Source organism: Brachionichthys hirsutus, chromosome 16 (genome assembly GCF_040956055.1).
Source record: "Brachionichthys hirsutus isolate HB-005 chromosome 16, CSIRO-AGI_Bhir_v1, whole genome shotgun sequence".
Classification (NCBI taxonomy): domain Eukaryota; kingdom Metazoa; phylum Chordata; class Actinopteri; order Lophiiformes; family Brachionichthyidae; genus Brachionichthys; species Brachionichthys hirsutus.
Window position 1 is genome coordinate 7,338,124 of NC_090912.1, and position 19,808 is coordinate 7,357,931.

The window sequence follows — 19,808 nt, forward strand, 5'->3', positions numbered from 1 at the left end:
CAAGCACCCAAAAACACACCCAAAGAAGGGCATAAGGGAAGAAACCACAAGCCATCATGTGACAATCCAAGGAATATTGTAAGACGAGAAGGAGAGGATGGAAATAATTAGATGACATTGAGAAGATTGAGCGATGAGGGGGGGGGGGGGGGATCCAGGCAGGGCCACTGAACAGCGTGTTCACCCTTGGAAATGTACTCATGAGGTGCTGAGGCTGCAGTGAGGTTATGTGTATTCATGTATAGGACCATTTACAGGTAAATGAATGAATACAGTGCCTTTTTTTAAAGGCACTGAATTGCAAACAAAACTTAAAGTAGTGATTAGGACTCTGGGATGAGTGTGCAGAGGTTTGAATGTCAGCTCGCCCTGACCAAGGTTAGTCAGCTCACATGGCCTCAGAAAGAAAACAGCTGTCATGAGAGGTATTGAGGATCTGAGCAGCTGTTCAAGGAGCTATTAGCTACAAACATCTGAAGCAAGCGAAGGGTTTGCTTTTAAAACCCTGGTGAGCTCCAGTGACTGTCACCAAAAAAAAAAGGCCCCAAAAGAAGTCTCAGAATTGACACGGGATCTCTTCTGAACACTAAACAGTTCCGACCCCTAACTACCCCAGAACGAAGTAAAACCACACAAGTGATAGTAAATGAGATCAGTCGTTATTTCTGGTCTGCCTACAAGCCTCTGCTTACAGATCTTTTTGCTAAGCACATTTTTTACTATGCATTTATGGCCATGCTTAGTGAGGTGTTTACACAAACTTATTGTGGGTCAAAACAAGAAGAAAGATATCGCTTCCCTATCAAGCCCATATACAGCTGCACCTGCGACTGACGACTTGTGCGTTTGGAGGTCTAAAAGAGAAAATAGAAGAGGGCTGAGTCATCAATAACATTCGCCGACAGGACACAGGGATTGTGATTAATCTGAGGAAATGTTTCCATAAATATTTCCCTCCGAATTTTCCACCATTTGATGTTTGACTGGCGCTCATTAATTATGCAGCCCGGTTGCCCTGCAGAAACAACGGTTGCTGAATCTTTTGATGAATATTTACTTCCATGAAAATCATGGATGACTTGGAGGCAAAGATAAACCCCACAACAGTGCTGCCTAATAAAAAAGTAGAAATTTGCAGAAAAAGGGCTGCAGTACATACACACACACACGCTACTGTATGTTGACAGATTTGCTGCACTTTGACAGATGGCTGCTTGCTCCAACTGGTTTTGAGACATGAGTCTAGAATGATCGTGAGTTTTAACGATCTTGATTTAATTTAATTTCATCCTCACAAGTCCAGCAAACCTCTGAACCAGCACAAGAAATATTCAGTATACAGACAAGGACGGGGGAAAAAAAAGAGTACACATTTGTAATAGTGATTATTTGTAATATCCTGCAAAAAGCAATAAGCATTAAGAGGTGGCTGGGTGTAGCAAGCAATTAAGATTGTTTGTTTCTTGTATATTAATGTAATTGCAGCTTGCTGCCCACTGCTGTAAAATTGCATCTTAAATGAATGCTGGAAGTTTAATGACAAAGAAAAAAACCCAAACTGTGTCCAAAATCCCTTATCTCAGGAACGAAGACCACACGCAAGCTCTTGTGCTTATAAATCTCTCCCTTTAACAACAGAAAAAAAGATGTAGCAACAACAATGGCTGGTTTTCTTGGAAACTACCGTCTACTCTTGACTTTATTTATCTTCTCATTTTTATTCTTTCAGTTTTTCCAAGAGTTGCAACAACATTTACAACCTGGCTGTGTAAAAAAAAAAGAAAAAAAAAAAGAAATAAGGAGCAGGAGTGTAGCATCCATAACTTACAGAAAGCTCACTGACAGGGAGCAAGTCGGGCAAGGCTTCGGGTCAAGCATTCAGTCGTCTCATACATCCCCCTTAAGACTCCAGCACACATTCATCAAATGCTGCTGTGTACACATCCTGTGCTAACTTTTAAATTCTACTTGCACCATGGCTGTGCTGTGTGTATACACATCTGCAGATTCCACACTGTTTGTGGCTGGAGCTCCTGTGCAATCTCACACTGAGCTGAGCTATGCTGTAATGTGGGTGGGCATTCCTTGGGTATGGCCAAGTAAGGCAAAAAAAACAGAAACAAAAAAACAATTTCCCTCAAATTAGCTCGACCAACACCAGCGCAAGTTGGTATACCTCATAGAAATATTGCAATAGCACCCCTTTCAAGAAATAAAAAAAAAAGAACATTGGGTGGCACCATGGTAATACTGTATGTTTTACAAAGTGAATTTCATTATTCCTGCACTGTTGCCGAGTGTTTATGTCTGAGTGTTTAGTGGAAGGTGGCGACAGGCACGGATTATGCGCTGTAATCCTTTTCATCACAGTGGGCGCTCATGGTGCATCTGTGGTTGACAGACAACATGATTTACATAGATACATCTTATACAGCAAGTTTGATTGAAGTTTTGAAAGCTTTAACAATATTAAATTGTTTTATATCTGTAATATAGAAACAACTTGACAGACAAGTTACAAGGAACTGTGTGCATCTTTATGAACATCTTTATGGCACAACGGTTGACTTCAGTAATCCATATCAATCACATTAATCTCAATTCCATCAAACTGTCAGGACTTCTGTCAACGCTTACATTTATTTTGTCCATTTTGAGTGTTTCCCTGAAATATCGCCTGTCATTTTAGAGCCTTCTCCGCCTCCCTGCACTAAATCAAGCCTATCCCCTTCACCTGTATTTCCTCAGTTACCTGCAACCCATTCCCCACCCAATTAATCTCCACCCTATATATATATATGTATACTCTGCTCAGCCACAGCTCCCTGCCAGATTGTTAGTGTTCATCCTACTTTCCTGCCTGATTACCTTGTGCTGATTCTGCCTGATCCCAGGACTCTGCCTGGACTGGTTAACTGGTATTCTGAACTCCCGAATTAAATACAGACTTTCTGTCATCTGCCTACTCCTCCTGTCGTGCTTTTGGGTTCAATCTGCCAGTTTACATCAGAAGCGTGAAACAGACAAGAATGTGAAGGCCGTCTCAAACATCCTGCCATCACTGGGCTTGAGGCTATATGACCCCTGACCTCTGCATGTGAACTCTTAACTCAGCAGGAATGGGTTGCCAACAAACACCAGGTTGTTTCTAACCGCTGACAATGGAGGAAGGTGAGTGCCTTGGAGTGAGTCATTACACTCCAACACAAAATGTTGATCTACTAATCCTGTCCAGAGGGAGGCTCTGGATAGTCACAAGTGTCTGGGTGCTGATTAGCAGTGAGGTGGTAAATGACTAACAGACATTTACAGGCTGTTGTCTGGTAATTAGGATTCTGGTTTACATATCCGGTCTAGTCGGGGCTCAACATGCTCTTGCCCTATAGCTCTGGAGTCAAAAGTGCCTTAAGCCTAGTTTTATGTTTGTCTTTGCGGTATATTTGGACAAATCCATGTACATAAATCCAGGATTGTTTATAGACTCTACAATATGTGTGATGAATCAAAAGTATTTATCAAATAGGAGAAAAATAGATAATACAGAAAAGTGAATGACGACTTAATTCCTGGAAGTATGCTTGGAAACAGAATGGTATTTATTAACAATGATAATCCTGTTGATATTAGAGATACCAAAGCTCTGGCTGTAGGATTACTAAGTGTTGCCAAACACACACACACACTCACACAAACACTGACAAATGCCTAAGCCTGGACCCGTGTAATATTTAATGAAATGCTGCATGTAAAGCACATCAAAAATTACTCAGAAACAAAAAACATTAAGGAAATCTGTGCAAGAAACATCCGATGAAGAAATAGAAGAATGACTCTGCTTGAGCCAAACAGAAGATTTTTGCTAAATGATAGGCAGCAATTTATAGTAGACATAATTTGAAGGAAAACACACAAAACCGGCAGTGCAGTCCTTTCAGGAGGGCCAAAGCTCTCAACTCTGACCCACAGCCACAGCAAACCACCGTCCGGCCCAGCTGAAAAGACAGATGCCAAAAGACACTTCCAGCCCACAACTGTCCAAGGCTTGGTCAGGGTCGGGGCGGACATTTCTTCTTCTTTGAGAGAGAGGACGGTGTGCAGGACTATGTGGTGCTATGGTCACTACAGCGCAGTGAGAAGCTCGCCACCACACAAGACAAACATAAACAGGGACAACCACTGGACAGGCTGACGCCACGTGCCGGAGCGGGTGCCTGCCAGCCACCCCATGATGTGGCCACAGCGTGAGCTCATGGCGTCTGAGCATCCCTATAGGCACCCCAAGTCGACAGGTTCGCTCCAATGGAAAGTCTGTATCAGCATGGTTAAGAGCCCACTGTGGATCGCTGGAGGCAGCAAATCGCCAGACCCCCAATACTAATGTAGCAACGGCTTCCCAAGCGACCACAAGCTAAATGTATCCTCCATGCACAGCAGAAAATAGCATAACTGTGGGGAGGGAGGGGGTATAAAGACATACAAGTAGAGGGTTGAGATGGAGGAGGGAAAAGTGATGAATGGATGAAATAGGACTGCATTTATTATGGTTTGACCGAAGAGGGAAACCAACGAATACAACTGAGAAAAGATGAGGAATTAATAACAAGAGTAAGTGAAGGTAGGAGACTTAGGAGGAAGGTCTGAAAGACGGATGGTGCACTGATGAAAAAGAGTCAACGACAGCAGAAAGACATGAGGAAAAGAGAGGCGATGGGTGGGTGGGGGTCCTCTACAGTTAACCACCACATATTTTCCCTTTGACGGGATGTAATTTATATAAACCCACCAAAAAGGTCACAAGCAGAGCATGCGGTGCCAAATCCCGCTCACTAGTAGCACACGTTTTCTCACTCTTTTTTTGCTGCCTTGTTGATCCGTTTTTGTCCACCTCTTCACTCACAAAGATCTGTTCCATCTACTCCTCATCTATCGTAAAGTGGTTTTATTTCCCCCAGCCCGGTCGACGGCAGTGGTATTTCAATCCCTTCCAACGTCTCACATCATCACATCACCGTCTTCGTCACAGCCAAACACACAAAGATTTTCTCTTGAGAAAGAAAGATGAGCTTAACAAGCGACGCTGGAATAAGTGTGGCATTGCTTTCACTCCCAGGAAAACAAATGATGAAAATATGATGCAACATATTTTATATATTACATGTTTTCACCTTTCTTCTTTACCCCATGCGTATCTCTGGTCGGGGAACTATATGTTTCACAACATGCAGGATTAGAAGCGAAGTCAGTGAATTAAAAAGACTGAAACAAACAACTTTGCAAAGTTAAGAAGCAGAGCATTTAAACAATTTTCTCATGCCTGAACATCCTGATATCATCTCCAATTAGATACTAGAAGTAACACAAAAGGCAACACAATTCAATATGTTGTAAATACAACATAGAAATGAGATGGATGAGAGAAAAATATCAAAAACGTATCATGTATAATACCCCACAACAAAGTCAGTGCCCATAAAAAGACATTTTAGAAACGTGACCTCTTCCTCGTCCCAACAGAAAAGCAACGTGTCTTTTCTGAGGGCTCGTAGGTTGGATGACAGAAGGTCTTCACTCCTCCATCTAATGTTTTGTTGTGAAATGTGCAGAAAATTTCAACTAGGGATCTTTAGAAGACATGAATGGACAGTAGTCAAGGAGCTGCATGTGTGTTTCTCCCTCCCCTTTCTCTGGCGTTCCTCTTTTACTCCGACTCCTCTTTGTCAACAGGACTATGTATTTCTAGATTGCTGCTTCATGCAGATATTGGATCTGAACCAGCAGCTGTGGGTATCTAATTACGCATTTTGTGTGTATTATTGCATCCATGGTGGTGGTGGTGGGGGGGGGGGGGGGGGGGGCAGTCTTATGCGAATCAATGGCTAAAGAACTGAGTTTGTTGTGCAAAGAATGGACTTGAAAGCTCACCGAGCCGTTGTGATTTTTAACATTTGGTCTATATAAATAAAAGTGACTTATAGCTTGTAGCTTTCTGTGGAGAGGGGCCAGCCTGCAGCTCCCAGCTGTGGATCCCCACAGTTTAACAGCGTCAGTCGACTGTGGACTGATGATAATGGCCAGGATTTGTAAAGAACAGTTAGAAACAACACGGGCCACCTCACAGCACACATGTGCATGAATTTCTATTGCCACCCATTCATTGGGTTTGTTTTTTCCTTTCCAGCCCAGTGCTAATGAAAGGTTCACTGTGCTAGAACACCACCCAGTTGGGTCGGATTGAAGGACCCAGCAGTTCCCCACCTTTGTTCTTTTGGACTCGAAGGAACTTTAAATAATTCCCTGCAATGCCCCCCATTCCTTTTCCTCAAGGCTGGTCTATTGGCCAGACATATTTGTCTAAGGTGCTTTATGAAGGAGTTGCTCTTTCACCCTTAGTATTAGAATCAAGCTGCACAGCGAGAAAAAATGTGATGCCCAATGGTAAGCAAAAACAGCGGGATAAAGTGAACATCAACTATACAATGTGTGATTTGAGAATAAAATAATTCCAGGTTTGGAAGAAAAAGAGAAATGAGACGAGCTGACGGAGAGGACTTTCCTAGCACAGATTTTATTCATTCATTCTCTACCGCTTTTTCCACTTTGCGGGTCACGGGAGTTGCTGGAGCCTATCCCAGCTTCCTAGTTTTTATTATGGTCAATCAAGCAGAATTTCAAGATGTTATTCGTGGTCACTATAATCAGGTTGTACAACTGGAATTTCTTACAGATATAAGGTTTCCCATCTTGTTAAAGTATCAACTGTGAAGCTCATGAATGCGTGGCGAAGGAAAGACACAGGTCGCTCCTGCTGTGTGATGATGAATGTTGTTTAGCGATGGTCTGTTTGCATTGAAAAAGGTAAATAAAGAGCAGATTGGTTCAGGCATGCATGTGTGTATGACCACGTGGCACATAGCGGGTGTGTGTCCTATCCAGCATGATGGCAGGAATGCAGCTCTCGAGCTCATGTTTGGACAATGAAAGAGACACCTGTGCCCCACATGCCCCCAACGCATACACAGACGAGTAGGAAAAAGTGCATTTGGGCAGTGCCCCCACATTGTCCTCACCGCTCATTGAACAGAAAAGGGGCCAGGACAGGAAGCCCCTTCTGGAGACTTTCACAATTGGAGCGACGGGTCAGAAAATCCAAAAGCCTTTCTTGGAGTCATCCTCTTCACAATCAATTCAGCAGTCCCTTTTCTGTGCCTCCTGCAAAGCTGTCATATAATAGTTGACTGACTGATTGACGTTCGAGAAATAATTACATTTTACTTCAAACTGAGGACATTGAACTGATTTTAGACCAGGGAAGGTTTCTTCAAAAGCATGCAGACTGAAGACCAATCGTTGTTCATCATGAGGGTCCCTCCAAATATTCTCCTTGCCTCATGCAATTCTCCCCATTGTGCAAACTTCACTTGCACAATGGGGAATTATTTTGCCTTGGCATGATCCAGATGTGGAGCATCTTTTGTTGTTGATGACACATGACAAATTTGACTGGCAGTCAAGCTGCTCAGTTATTTTGCTTATATTTTGCTTTCTGCTGTCCAAATACGCAGCAATTTCCTCAATTGTGTAGTACATAAAAATACTTCTTTCAACATAGAGGCACACCAAACTGCATATACCAACCTCTGATGTATGAATACTCCATGAATACTGTATCAGAATACAGCACCAAGATCATTCAGCCATACTTTATGTTGCAAAAAACACTAATGTAGAAACGGAGTGATGGTGAGCAGCGGCATGCCTCAGCACTTCCCCATTAAACTAAGCATGGCCTATTACTCCTGCCTCACTGACATGGACATGTTTTCACAGTGTGGGTAGACAAATGAGGCCCACATGGGAAGTGACATCAGCCAATAGCGCACCTGTGACTGACCAATAGGGGAGCCCCTTTGATAAGGATTTCTTTTTTGTTTCAGTTCGAGACAGCTGGACTGCCATTGCCGGGCTGATGACGACTGGTTCCAATGCTTAAAACATGATAACAAAAGAGAATACAATGAACAGATGACCCAGCAAGTCTGCTGTGTCTGTTAAGCAAAAGAAAGCCTTGCTCAAATTCACTTACAGGGGAAAACAAAAGCATTACTATTGTGCCAGATGTGGACGGGCTGTGCTGATGTTACATAGATGGATTATCCTCAAGCTAAGAAAGCCAGAGACTGGCGTTGGCATCACAACAAATTTTTGGATGAATTTAAAATTAATCTGTAACTATTGTCTAAACAATATATCTCGAGATAGAGAGATAGCTCAAGTGTCTCTTTGGCCATGTGTGTTACAATTCATAAACTCAGTATTAATGTTTAAATTCAATTCCGGGAGGGAAATCAGTATGTAATTCTACATTTGTTTATTAATATGAAGAACTACTATAAAATAATTCTACATTTGGTGTGCCGAAAAAAATGGAGAGTGCATTTCTGAACTTAAAGATTACAAACAAAAAAGAAGAATAACTGGACTAGTGAAAAGATTGCTTACTTTACAAACTGTCAACACTCTCAAGGATGTAGATTTATACCAAATTAGTGTGAGTGTGATCAGTCTTGGGTTGTGTGGAGATTAAAACTAGGAGAATTTTGAATTTCATAAATATTTATTATATTTTATATTGTCCAAAAAGTGTCTCTGAATAGCTCCAGATTTGCAGCTCTTGAATTTGGAGAAACAACTTGTCCAGAGAGAACTTCCATCCCCGTGAAGTCAATGAAATGTACGTAGTTCTGGAGGAAAGTGCAATGGACGGATGAGATAAGTCAACATGGACTAAAGGAGAATGCTGTGAGGATTGGTGTGGATGAGAAATGGGCCATTTCATGATCCACGCACGAAACTGATATTAGTCACATATGGCGTGTTAGCAGCAGCAGCACAGATGTCAGGAAATGCAACTAAAATCATTGGACAAGGCCAAGTTTTCACTGAACTGTGTTTGGCCCTCTAAAGGTGAAGGAGTGTGTTTCGAAAGAGGCAAAAACATGGACACGGTTCACCTGATAAAAGCTGATTGATAGATTTTGGCTGAAATATAAAGCTAACAATAAATGTGAACAATTTTTTTAGGAATTGCAAAGGCTTCAACTAATTTGAATCAAGTGGACTTTCATGTTGCCAAATCATTAGTGGTTATAAATACCTAAAGTTTGTCATGTGTTATCTTGGACTGTGAAATTAAAACAGTCTGTCTATTTCTCCCCCACCCCCCTCCCTCAGGTGCCGGTAGAAATGAGCAACTCCTGTTTGTCTGCTTCCATCATCGTGGCAGTTTCTCCATTCAGCCTTTTGTAGCTTCATTTTTTTGCAAGCTTATGAGGTGTGTCGCAACATGCTGCCAAACTGCAGCAGTCCCAGAGGTAGCCATGGAGGCCAGGCTGCAGGGCCCCGAGTGGGTCGGGTGGGGGTGGGGGTGGGGGGGGCGGAGGAGGCAATCTGCTAATGGGAAACACACTTTTCTCCATCGTTCAAATTGCTCTTTCCACCACAGCGGAGAGAGGAGGCAGGCCTCCAGGAGGTGACTGGCGTCCAAACGTAAGGCATGATTTAAAAACGGGAGCTGTGCCATGCCACGGTTCCTGATTCTCATGAAAGAGGCAATCATGAGCCTTATAAAACAAACACACGTGTTGAAAGGGAGCTGGGAAGGAGTAGGAGGGGCGTAATGAAAACACAAGAATTAGAAAGACAGTGAAATGTAGTGACAAATTAAATACAGAATTTCATATAAAAAGAATTAAAAGCCACAAATTAAATCAGCCTATTATGGGACTTTGAAATAAGTAAAACGATTCAGGATAATTATATATTATTAATATAATAATTTCCTGTGACCTGCAAAGCAGAAAAGCTTTCCTTGCAGAGGAGACGGTGGATGGATTGATAGAATAATTTTAAAATCCTCTGCCAGAATTGCATCCACGTATTGTGCCTTAGCAGTTTTCAACATTGAGGTGATGCCTACAAGTCTCTCAGTCTCAGTTCTATCAGATCTGGCCGTTTAAATAAAATATAAATAAATTCTTCACGTCTCTACCAGATGCTACGTATCTGGCTGTCTACTGCACAGACCAGGAGAAAAAGTATTGGAAAGGACTTGGAATGACCCAAAGTAGAATGAAGGCCTTAGGAAAAAGATTTATTGCCAGCAATTTTTTAATAAAAGGAAAAAAGAAATTTTTCCAGATGTTTGAAAAACCTGTATCAGCAGCTGCAAGTGTAACTCTGCTGCTGTTTCTGCAAAAGAAAGTTTCAAACTCCAGAACGGAGAAAGATTAGAGTGAAGTTCAAAAAAAAAAAAAAAAAAAAAGCCTTCCAGGGTTGTCGTCTCTACACAATTACTTTCAAAGAATTAAGACATACTCAACTGCCAACTAATGCACAACAGCTTGACAAATCATCGCAGAAATTATATTCGAATCATAAAAGAAAATAAAGGTGAGCAGAAGGCGAGGGTGGGCAGGAAGGAAAGAGGTGGCTGAAGGTGAGAGGGGAAGATTGTTTTCTATTTTTCCTTCTTTGGCGAGTTCACACAAAACCCGCATACCTGCGGAATGAAATCAAAACCTTCTGTGAATTATATTAAACATACCCTGCCAAAAGCTCCACATACTTCCATATGTTTTTTGTTTTTTTAGCAGCTCTAGAAGGCTCCATTAAGCTGTGCTCTAAAATATAAAAAAAATAAAAAATTAATTAAAATCCCAAACGATAGCATCTTCAAAAACTCAACTCCCTCCCTTCCATTTCATCTGTGCAGGATAGGAGAGAAAGAAGACGGACAGACAGTAGATGGATAAGGAAAGGGAAAGAAAGTTAGCACAGGCGGTGAATAATAGGACGTTAACTAAGTTAGTCGATCACATGCATTTAAAAAGAAACAGAAGACTTCTTCAATGAGGTGCTATGGAGTAAACTGAGGTGGCCACAAGAGTCTCCACAAAATAAGAGCTCAGAGATGATAAGCGAGGGGACTTCAAGCTCCCGCCTCCCTTCAACTGAATCATAAACCGAAACCCCAAATGACTAACAGATTCCAGACTCAATATTTTAACTGTCACAAAACGGAGTTCAGGTTCTCTGGCAGAGCATCTTTACCCTACACCATCCCCCAAGGCCTTCCTGGAGTGGGGGATGTGGGAGTTAAACCGCCGTTTTGACCCTGAGGATCAACTGAATATTGTACAGTAGTCTTACCTTAAAAATACATTTCTGGGGTGAGCATGAAGGGAAAAAGCTGTTCTCTGTGAACTTTAAAAAAAAAGATAAAGGTCAAACTGTCATTCAAACATTCTGTGGCTGTTTTTTTTTTTTGGGGGGGGGGGGGGTTGGTTAGCGGTGCTGCAGCTGCACCTAATCCCCACAGGAAAGCCTTCATCTGGGACTGATTTTAGGCTGCCGGAGCTGGGGTGGAATAAATGGTGGACTGTTCTGTAAAAGGCTCGTTCCCTTCTGGAGCACAGACCTCTTCTCAATCCATCTGATTAGACGGAGTTTGGCTCAATTACAGCCAGTGACTGGGTCCTGCTCCCAGGCACCAGCCTGGCAGGAAAACACACAGAAATGAATAGATGGCAGCGAAAAGAGGGTGCGAGTATGTGCATCACACCTGGGGCGCTCCCATGCATTTACCTCTCTGTCAGCCATCAGCGACGTCTGTCAGCACGGCTTGCCTAAGAGGGAGAATTCTTTGTGTAACCTGTGACTGGGTTTGAAAAACAGAGGGGTTGGCCCTCCAGGGACAGGCGTCCTCTCCAATTGGCAAGATGGACACTGAAAGGCACCGGAGCACGTCGATTTTAATCAGCTTCATACAGGAGTAAAAGAAAAAGCTGCTGTACAGGAGGTTATGAACCAGTTATAAAGAGTTATAGAAGATACACGTGTGAGTGTATTGGTCGACGTGCCCATTTGAACGCTTGAGGAAATGACGTAGCGCATTGGTAGTGACCGTTTGCAGCTTCCTCTGAGGACATTCTTACAAACTGCACCATCAGAGAACCCGTATTCCTGTTTATGCACGATTCAGAAAAACAGTATGAACACACTTCATCAACACAAGTCTGCTTTGTGAAGTCAGGCTGACCGAAGCCAATCTGTGTGTGTGTTGCTGCTTAAGTGGGGAGTGGGGATATTTATCATGATGACTCAAACTGTTCTTGCATTCGGGGTCATCCTGATAATTATCCAAACCATGAAGCTGGTTGCAATCGGATCCACTTTTCAGGTTTGGTAATTGCAGCTGGCTCGGAGGTCAAATTTAACTGATTATTATAGTTCGTATTTATGTGTGTGTGTGTGTGTGTGTGAGTGAGAGAGAGAGAGAGAGAACTGGACTTCTTCAAAGTCCAATTCTGCAGCCTGTATGGAAAATGAGTATGCAGTAATAGATACCTCTGCACAGTTAAAATCACCCCTCTCAGAAACATGCACCTCCATCCCTCAATTTTTAAGTCTCCATTTCAACCCCAACCAAAAAATATACATTTCCCTCCATTAAACTTCATCCAAATTAGATTCTGCCCACAGCCCCGTTTCACTGGCTCATGCTCCTGGGCCTCTTTTGTGTTGTGACACTCCAAAGAAAACAATCCTACCGAATGTTGTGGACGAGCACTGCTAACCTGATATGCGCCAACTCGCTACTCCAATTACACGCCATGTTGACCGCGGGCCTTTTAATTAAAAACAGACAAGAAAAGAACAAATCCATCTTTATGCACCTCAAGGCTAAGATGACAGGGAGGAAATGCCCCGCTATGAATATTTGACTTTGAGGGCCGACAGTTGTCTTTTGTATGTTTCAACCTTATTTTATTCCATAAAATGGACTTCATTCTTCTTTTTCATAGCTGCTTCTTCATGCACGAGGGGAAAGCACTAAGGCAATGTAGAACTAAAACAAAAGTGTCCACAAAGACCCCGCCATGACAACAATCAGGGAAACAAGACTTAAAACCCTGAGGCAAAGGGAATATGAGAATAGCCTCACACACAGAAGGGAACATGCTGAATGACAGCAGAATATAGTGGTGCCTTTGCTTTAAATTAAAAAAAAAAAAAAAAACAGACAGTAAGGCATTGAATAAAAACTGGCTAGTGTGAGTGGAAGGAAGGTGTGACACAAGAAAACTCTACACAATTTTTGTGTTATAAATTAGTGGTTTAAAAAAATAATTTTATTTGCCGATTACTTTGAAACAAGCCAGCCATTTCCATTATCAGTGTTTCCTGATCGCAAACTACGGTATATCTAAATGCTATTGAACTTCAAAAAGTGTTTGGCCCATCTTTAGCTGGTTGTGATATGAACTCGATTACTCTTCCACCCACTTTAACTCGTGAAACCTTGTTTGTTTCTGACAGTATTCTAGACGCTTCCCGCTGTGGCGATGAGAATGAAGCCTCTGTCTGTAGCGGCAGCTTGGATAAAAAAAAAAAAGACGAATCGGGACTTGGTCAAAGCTGCAGGAACGGAAGATGGGAAGGACATCTGAAGGAGATGTGGCCTGATACACCATCATATGACAATATGACGGTGGCAGACGGTGTAACTAATTATTGAATACAGTATCATCTACTCTAATTTGGAGTGACTTTGCCTGCAGCATAACTCTACTAAGATATAAGGGTTGCATCTATAAAAGGAATCCTAATTCCCACCCTGTCTCATCCCTTTCCTCCTCCCATCTGTCATTCATGCCCTGACTGGAGGCTGGCCATGCTTGTGCACTCCTCGGGTCTTCAGCAGCCTTGTTTGGAAAAATAAACAGAGCCATTGGCATAGGTCGGGAGCAGAAAGCGACAAGTGGTGGACATGAAGCCATAGTGCCAATGTGTATACACAGAGCACATGAACATTTCACACTCTTCTGTCCACAGAGAGAAAGGAAAGGAGTCTCTGTGTAAGGCTCTGACGCAGGAACCAGCAGGAATGTGGGGGGGGGGTCATTCACGGACAAGGAAGCTTCTCAGTACATGGAAGCCCTCAATAAATTCCTCCATATACGGAAATACCACATGTCAATATCCACATACCACACATATAAAATGCATGCTGGGTAAGGCAAATCGCACTTGCACACAGTTACACTGATGAGGTACTCACCCACTGGAAGCACCGACTGACACTGAACCGACCGAGGAACTCAGCTTCCTGCTGTCCCAAAGCCTCAGCTCGCGACTACGCATCTACACACAAACAACGACATGAGGTTAGTCACCATAAACGCAGTTATACGAGACATACAGCAAGTAGAGTAATGTTGGACCAATAGTTTAAGACATTTTAATGAGTCTTTTATTTTATTTTGTTCAGCCATTCTCAAGAGGATAGATCTATGATTGTTTGATGTTGAGCTGATGCAGTTATTTACGAGGTTTATTTTTACTAGTTATACCATCTTGTTAGAGGCATATGATATACATTTCATTGATTTTTATTTTTTATTTTATTTTTATTGCACAACGTACAAAATGAACTTGTTCTGCATTTGATGCTATCGTTAAGATTTTGCTCAAGAGATAGGGAGTAAATTCGGAGCCATTTAAATGTCAGTAAGTAAATACTGCAGGGCTTTTTAGCAAATAGAGTCCTTTTAGTCTGAACCAATGAATCTGTTTATAATATCAAAGAAATTACCATCTTAGGAGCCACACCATGATAAATATTTGCATTCTATCTAGAATGAATGTTTAATGTGCAAATACTATTTTATTTGAATTGCTTATATTTAACTGAATACCGGCCCAAAGACAACGCTGATAGCAATTTAACATCTAAGCAACCACAACTTAGCCGAAACTAGGTTGTGGTTCTGATGACATCTTCATCAAAGAACTCGTAGCTGCATGTGCCTTTGTATCCGGATAACAGGTGACATCAGGCGTCGGCTGTGGGGTAGTATGCGCATATAACAAGTGACTGTTTCATGAAAAAAAAAAAACAACAACACTGGAGAAAATAGCGATGAATAAGAGGTTCTAACCATATCAAACCCAGTAGTGAGTAAAAAGTCATCTTTAGCCCAGAGGATCCTTGAATCCTTGTTGTTCTGAAGGCCCTTGGCACTCTATGGGACAAACACAACACAATTGCACAACTGTTAATCAGATATGAAAGAAAATAAAAAAACACACGACTTCAGCTTTCACTTCTCTCAAGCCTGCGTCTAAACATAACCCTGAGGAAGAGTTCAAGGTTTTGGATGAAGTTCAAGTCCCCCTCCCCCCCGAGTGCAGCTTAGATTACAAAATTGTGGCACGGTGTCTGTGTGCATGTTCGCAGTTTTGAGTTTGTTTGGAATGCAACCGAAACACACAGCCAGGCTAGATCTGACGACGTAGCATCTTAAAACACCTCAGTGTTGAAACGGGAGAATGTACCAACTTGTAAAAACAACATGTAAAAGATGGTCAAGATGCACGTGGAAGGGGCATCGTCAAGTCGAAGAAAAACAGTGGACTAGGCTGCAGTAACCCGAGCTTTAAAGCATCCTGAAATTCAATTATTCAGAGGTCATCTGTCAAGTCCTAACTACTTGTGATGTGATGTCACTTTGTATCTGTGTACTAATACAAGAACTACACCAAGCCTTCCCATAAGGATTGAGAACAGCGAGGGAGTGTCTATGCAACAGGAGTCTTAAGCCGCTAAACCTACTGTGTCTCATCAAATTACTGTTGTCATTTTTATGGCTGGAGGAGGACAGAGTCTTATTTCCCCGAAGGCTCTATACTCCCATCCTCTCTCCAGGACCATTATTATATGGCTCAGAACTGGAGTAACCTGCATCAGCTTACTTTAGGACCTCGTTTGAGTCCAGTGGGTCCAACTAAAGCCAACAGTAGGACAAATAAGGATAAACAGAGAAGGATTAAAACGCTCATGATGTCCATTATGAATCCAAACTTTACTTTAATCCAAACTTCCTCTGGATCTGGTCCAGAATGCAGTCAGGAAATAATATTTAATTTTAACAATGAAGACCCCATTTATGGATTCAGAAATATGTTAAAAGTGCACTTCAACTCCGATTCACTTTTACATTTCATGGTTCGGCGTATAAAGAAGATAAAGATGATGTGGACCATGTGGACGGTCTAAATCCAATTAGGAGGGCAATGAGCTGCTGGGTGGAGGTCTTTGCTCTCAGAGTGCTTTTCTAGTTCACTATGGTATTCACTTTTTTTGGTCTAGCTTTATAGTTGAACACTCGTCAGTGATAAAAACCTTCTTATCCAACACGCTACGTACTACACACATCCCTGTGATAAATGGAGAAAAATCTGTCAATTCTGAGTTGCATGGTTTGAAGATTACTTCCTGACATTTTTGACTCTTATTCCAAGACTCTTGTGTTGAAACCTTCCCTGACAGTGAAGAAGAACTGACTACAAATCACAGCCAGTCAGTTGAATATGTGCGAATGAAACAGGTCGATGAATCCAAATGCATTATTCTCAGCTTTGAGGGGAAATGTTTTAAAGTGTACTTGTGGCCCTCTCTCAAGGGTGATGCATCTTTGTGCATATCAGCATTTTATCTGACACCGTCCAAATGCAATGCAGATGTTTCCTTGCTCTCATTTGTGTGCTAATAAATAGATTTATCCACTAAAAGGATTTACAATTCACTCTGAACTGGCTCTCAAATATGTTCCAGAAGCTACACTGCCAAACGCACTGACAGAGTTGATAATAAGTCCTGGATCGAATAAACACGTAAATTGTGACTCATTTTTCAGCTCACAGTCAGCTGGTATGCCTCATGCAGGTAACTAAGCTCGCTTTTGACTTGAGGTCGGTTGCAAGTAGGTCGGTTGAGACATTTCAAAGCAGCACGCAAGAAGTTCAGAGTAAACCAAGGCCCCCAAAAAGCAATACATCAGAAAGGAGTCATGCAAGGAGAACGGCTAAAGGCGGCGAGATATAAACAGACACAGAGAATTCATTGCTATTTGGACTGTTCATTACAACTGGCTAATTTCCTTTCAGGGGCAAGACAATGCAGCAGTGGTACTCTGACCAAAGTAGGAGCAAGTTTAGCTATGACTATTTTAATCTAATCAGGGTCTGATTCATCCTGCTGGCTTGCAGGAGGAGATTTTAAATTGCATTCACATGCAAGAATCAGCATGACATAATTAAACGTTTTGCCATATTCAGTCATGCTGATCTATTGAGTGAGTGTGAGACCAGTGTGTCTTTCTGAAGAGCTGAAAAGCAGCCCCCTCGGTGGAAAAAACTAAGGCCCGCACCTTCAGGCTAATTTGAGCCATGCAGAAATAATTGGCAGCACAGAAACAAAAGGTCATCAGGCAAGACATGACTGCAAAAAGGGGATATCCAGCAAGGCAACCAAATACAAACAAACGCCCATTCCTGGTATCCATCCATCACAACCGTCTATAGCCGCTTATCTGCCTCGCGAGTTATGGGCCTGCTGGACTCAATCTCAGCTTGCTGTGGGGGGGGAGGCGGGGTACACCCCGGATGAGACACTAGCCCATTGCAGGGCCACATGAAAGAAACTAACACAAACACCCACACCTACAATTTGGAATGAGCAATTCATCAAAGTTGCATGTTTTTAGAGGTGGGAGGAAGCCGGAGAGCCAGGAGAAAACCGATGCCGACACGGCAAGAGCATACAAACGCTGCACAGAAAAGAATCAAACGCAGAACCTTCTTGCTGTGAGTCAACAGCACCATCCACTGCAGCACCCCCCAACATTCCTGGTATATCAGTTAATAAGTTTGGGCATCCAAAACTCTGATAAAAAGTTGTTTAAAAAAATATTTAGCTTGTACTTAATGGTTTCTGTTTCCTTAGTGGTGGCATTCCTATTCTGTGAACCCTCATTGACAATGGCAATAAAGTTATTCTGATTCTGATGCAGCTTCGATGGTTTTCACCTCACAAGCTGGATCGGCGTTTTGAGCCACGCACAGACACTGCCCACAGCAAGCAGCCTTCAAAAGCGTGGCTTTATCTTGAGAAATACATAAACTGTGTAAAGGAGGAAGCACACATGATTTAACACCTCTGCATGCTCAACAAATTAGAAAAATATACAATATACGTTTGATGCACTGGACAAACCTCGTTGCAACCGTGGCTTGTCATTACACAAATATTCACTGGCGTAGGTGCAGCCTGACAGCCATCAGTGGGATACCAGGAAGGCATGGTCATCTGTACGAAACTTAAAGCAACCCAGAGATACATTAAAAATAAAATGTAATAGTTAGCTGCCTGAGCCAACCGGCTCCAGAGCTGAAGGAAAATAATCGACCCGACTACCCCACAGCCGACGCCTGATGTCATCTGTTATCCGGATACAAAGGCACACGCAGCTACGAGTTCTTTGATGAAGATGTCATCAGAGCTAGGTGGGCTGGAATGACACATCTGCAGTCTAGGGTTTTGAGTGACCTCCGCTCACCTTTTCACAATAAACAGCGTTTCAGCTTCAGGAAGCGTAACGTAGCCTTCAGAGAGAGCTGCGTTACTACTAACACCCCGGGGCAGCCAGAGGACATCACATCTGGATCTGCTGTGCGTGTTTACATATTGCCAAAGAGTATTTCTCCTCTTTATCCATGAATGTAATTTAAATCACATTCGCCTAAACCCCCGCCTTCATTATGAATGAATTTGCTACACATTTGAAACAAAGACAAAAGGGCATGGGGGCATGACAAGAAGAGGGGGGGGGGGGGGTGAACTAGATAAATGTTTTCCTTAGCAGCCTAGCAAAGCATCCAAATGGGTGGAAGTCAAACAGAAGGACAGAAAGAAAATAGAATCGGTTCGTGACTGGAGAGAATATGTAAAGGAGGAAGAAAGAATCAGTTACTCTCGCTTGAATGACTGGCTTACAAAAACAGATCACATCTGGCAAAGGAGCATCGTCAATACAACTGTCTGGATCGAGATATGGGAATGCATGTTTCAGACTGCTACTGATCTCGATTCTATTTAATTTAACCACGAAGAGAGCAGGTCAAAGATGGATGAAAACAATAGGAAGAAAGTGATGCTGACCCTGATATTGATTGTGGTAATTAAAATGAGACCAACAGGGGTTTACATTTCATACATGGTACATTTTTCTTTTTTTCTTTAACCTTTATCTAACCAGGTTCGTCCCATTGAGAGCCAAGATCTCTTTTTACAAGAGAGACCTGATCCATCTTACTTTAATTCGATTCTTCCAAAGTCCAGAAGTTACTTTGACACACTTCTCCTTGCTCTTTTCTGAAGATTAAAATGAATGTGCAAGGTCTGAAGTGAGGCAGGAAGAGTATAAGGAAATGACAACACAGAATAAATCAATAGGCGCAGCTGCAGTAGCATAAATCTGAGAAGCGAGCCGTCGTGAAGAGGATAGTCAGCTCATTTATTACTCGACATTTTCCAAACTATTCTTTGTTATCAAAATTAAAATCTACAATAAAGAACGTTCTGTTGTAGTCGAACTCATGTTGACTATACCACCTGGCCTGTTACTACCATTGTCTTTTCCGCATCTGCCTAAACTGCAGTCATTCGTTTGTGTTTGCAAGTGTAAAGGTCTGCACAGAAAAAAAACACAGCTGAGATTCAAGCCAAACAAGACAGCGACCAGAGCTACGAGATCTGCTCTCCAGACATCAGGTTAAAGCTTCAGCCTCAGGAGAGGAACAAGTGATAGGAATTGGGCTGACCCCCAGTTAAATACAGAATCCAGCTAGAATGGGATATCCCAGTCACCTTTTCCCTCAACCAGCAGTTTGGATTTCTGTTTTCTCTT

At 42.3% G+C, this 19,808-nt stretch overlaps 1 protein-coding gene across 1 annotated transcript in view; it reads right to left on the reverse strand.

The window, feature by feature from the left end:
• Positions 1–19,808, reverse strand: part of LOC137905323 (mitochondrial import inner membrane translocase subunit TIM16-like) — an 86,022-nt gene that overhangs the window by 49,995 nt on the left and 16,219 nt on the right. Inside the window, exons 8-9 of the mRNA XM_068749548.1 lie at positions 15,000–15,083; positions 14,120–14,202 (exon numbers count right to left, since the gene is read on the reverse strand). Coding sequence (XP_068605649.1) covers positions 14,120–14,202; positions 15,000–15,083 — 167 coding nt within the window. The remainder of the gene's footprint in view (positions 1–14,119; positions 14,203–14,999; positions 15,084–19,808) is intronic.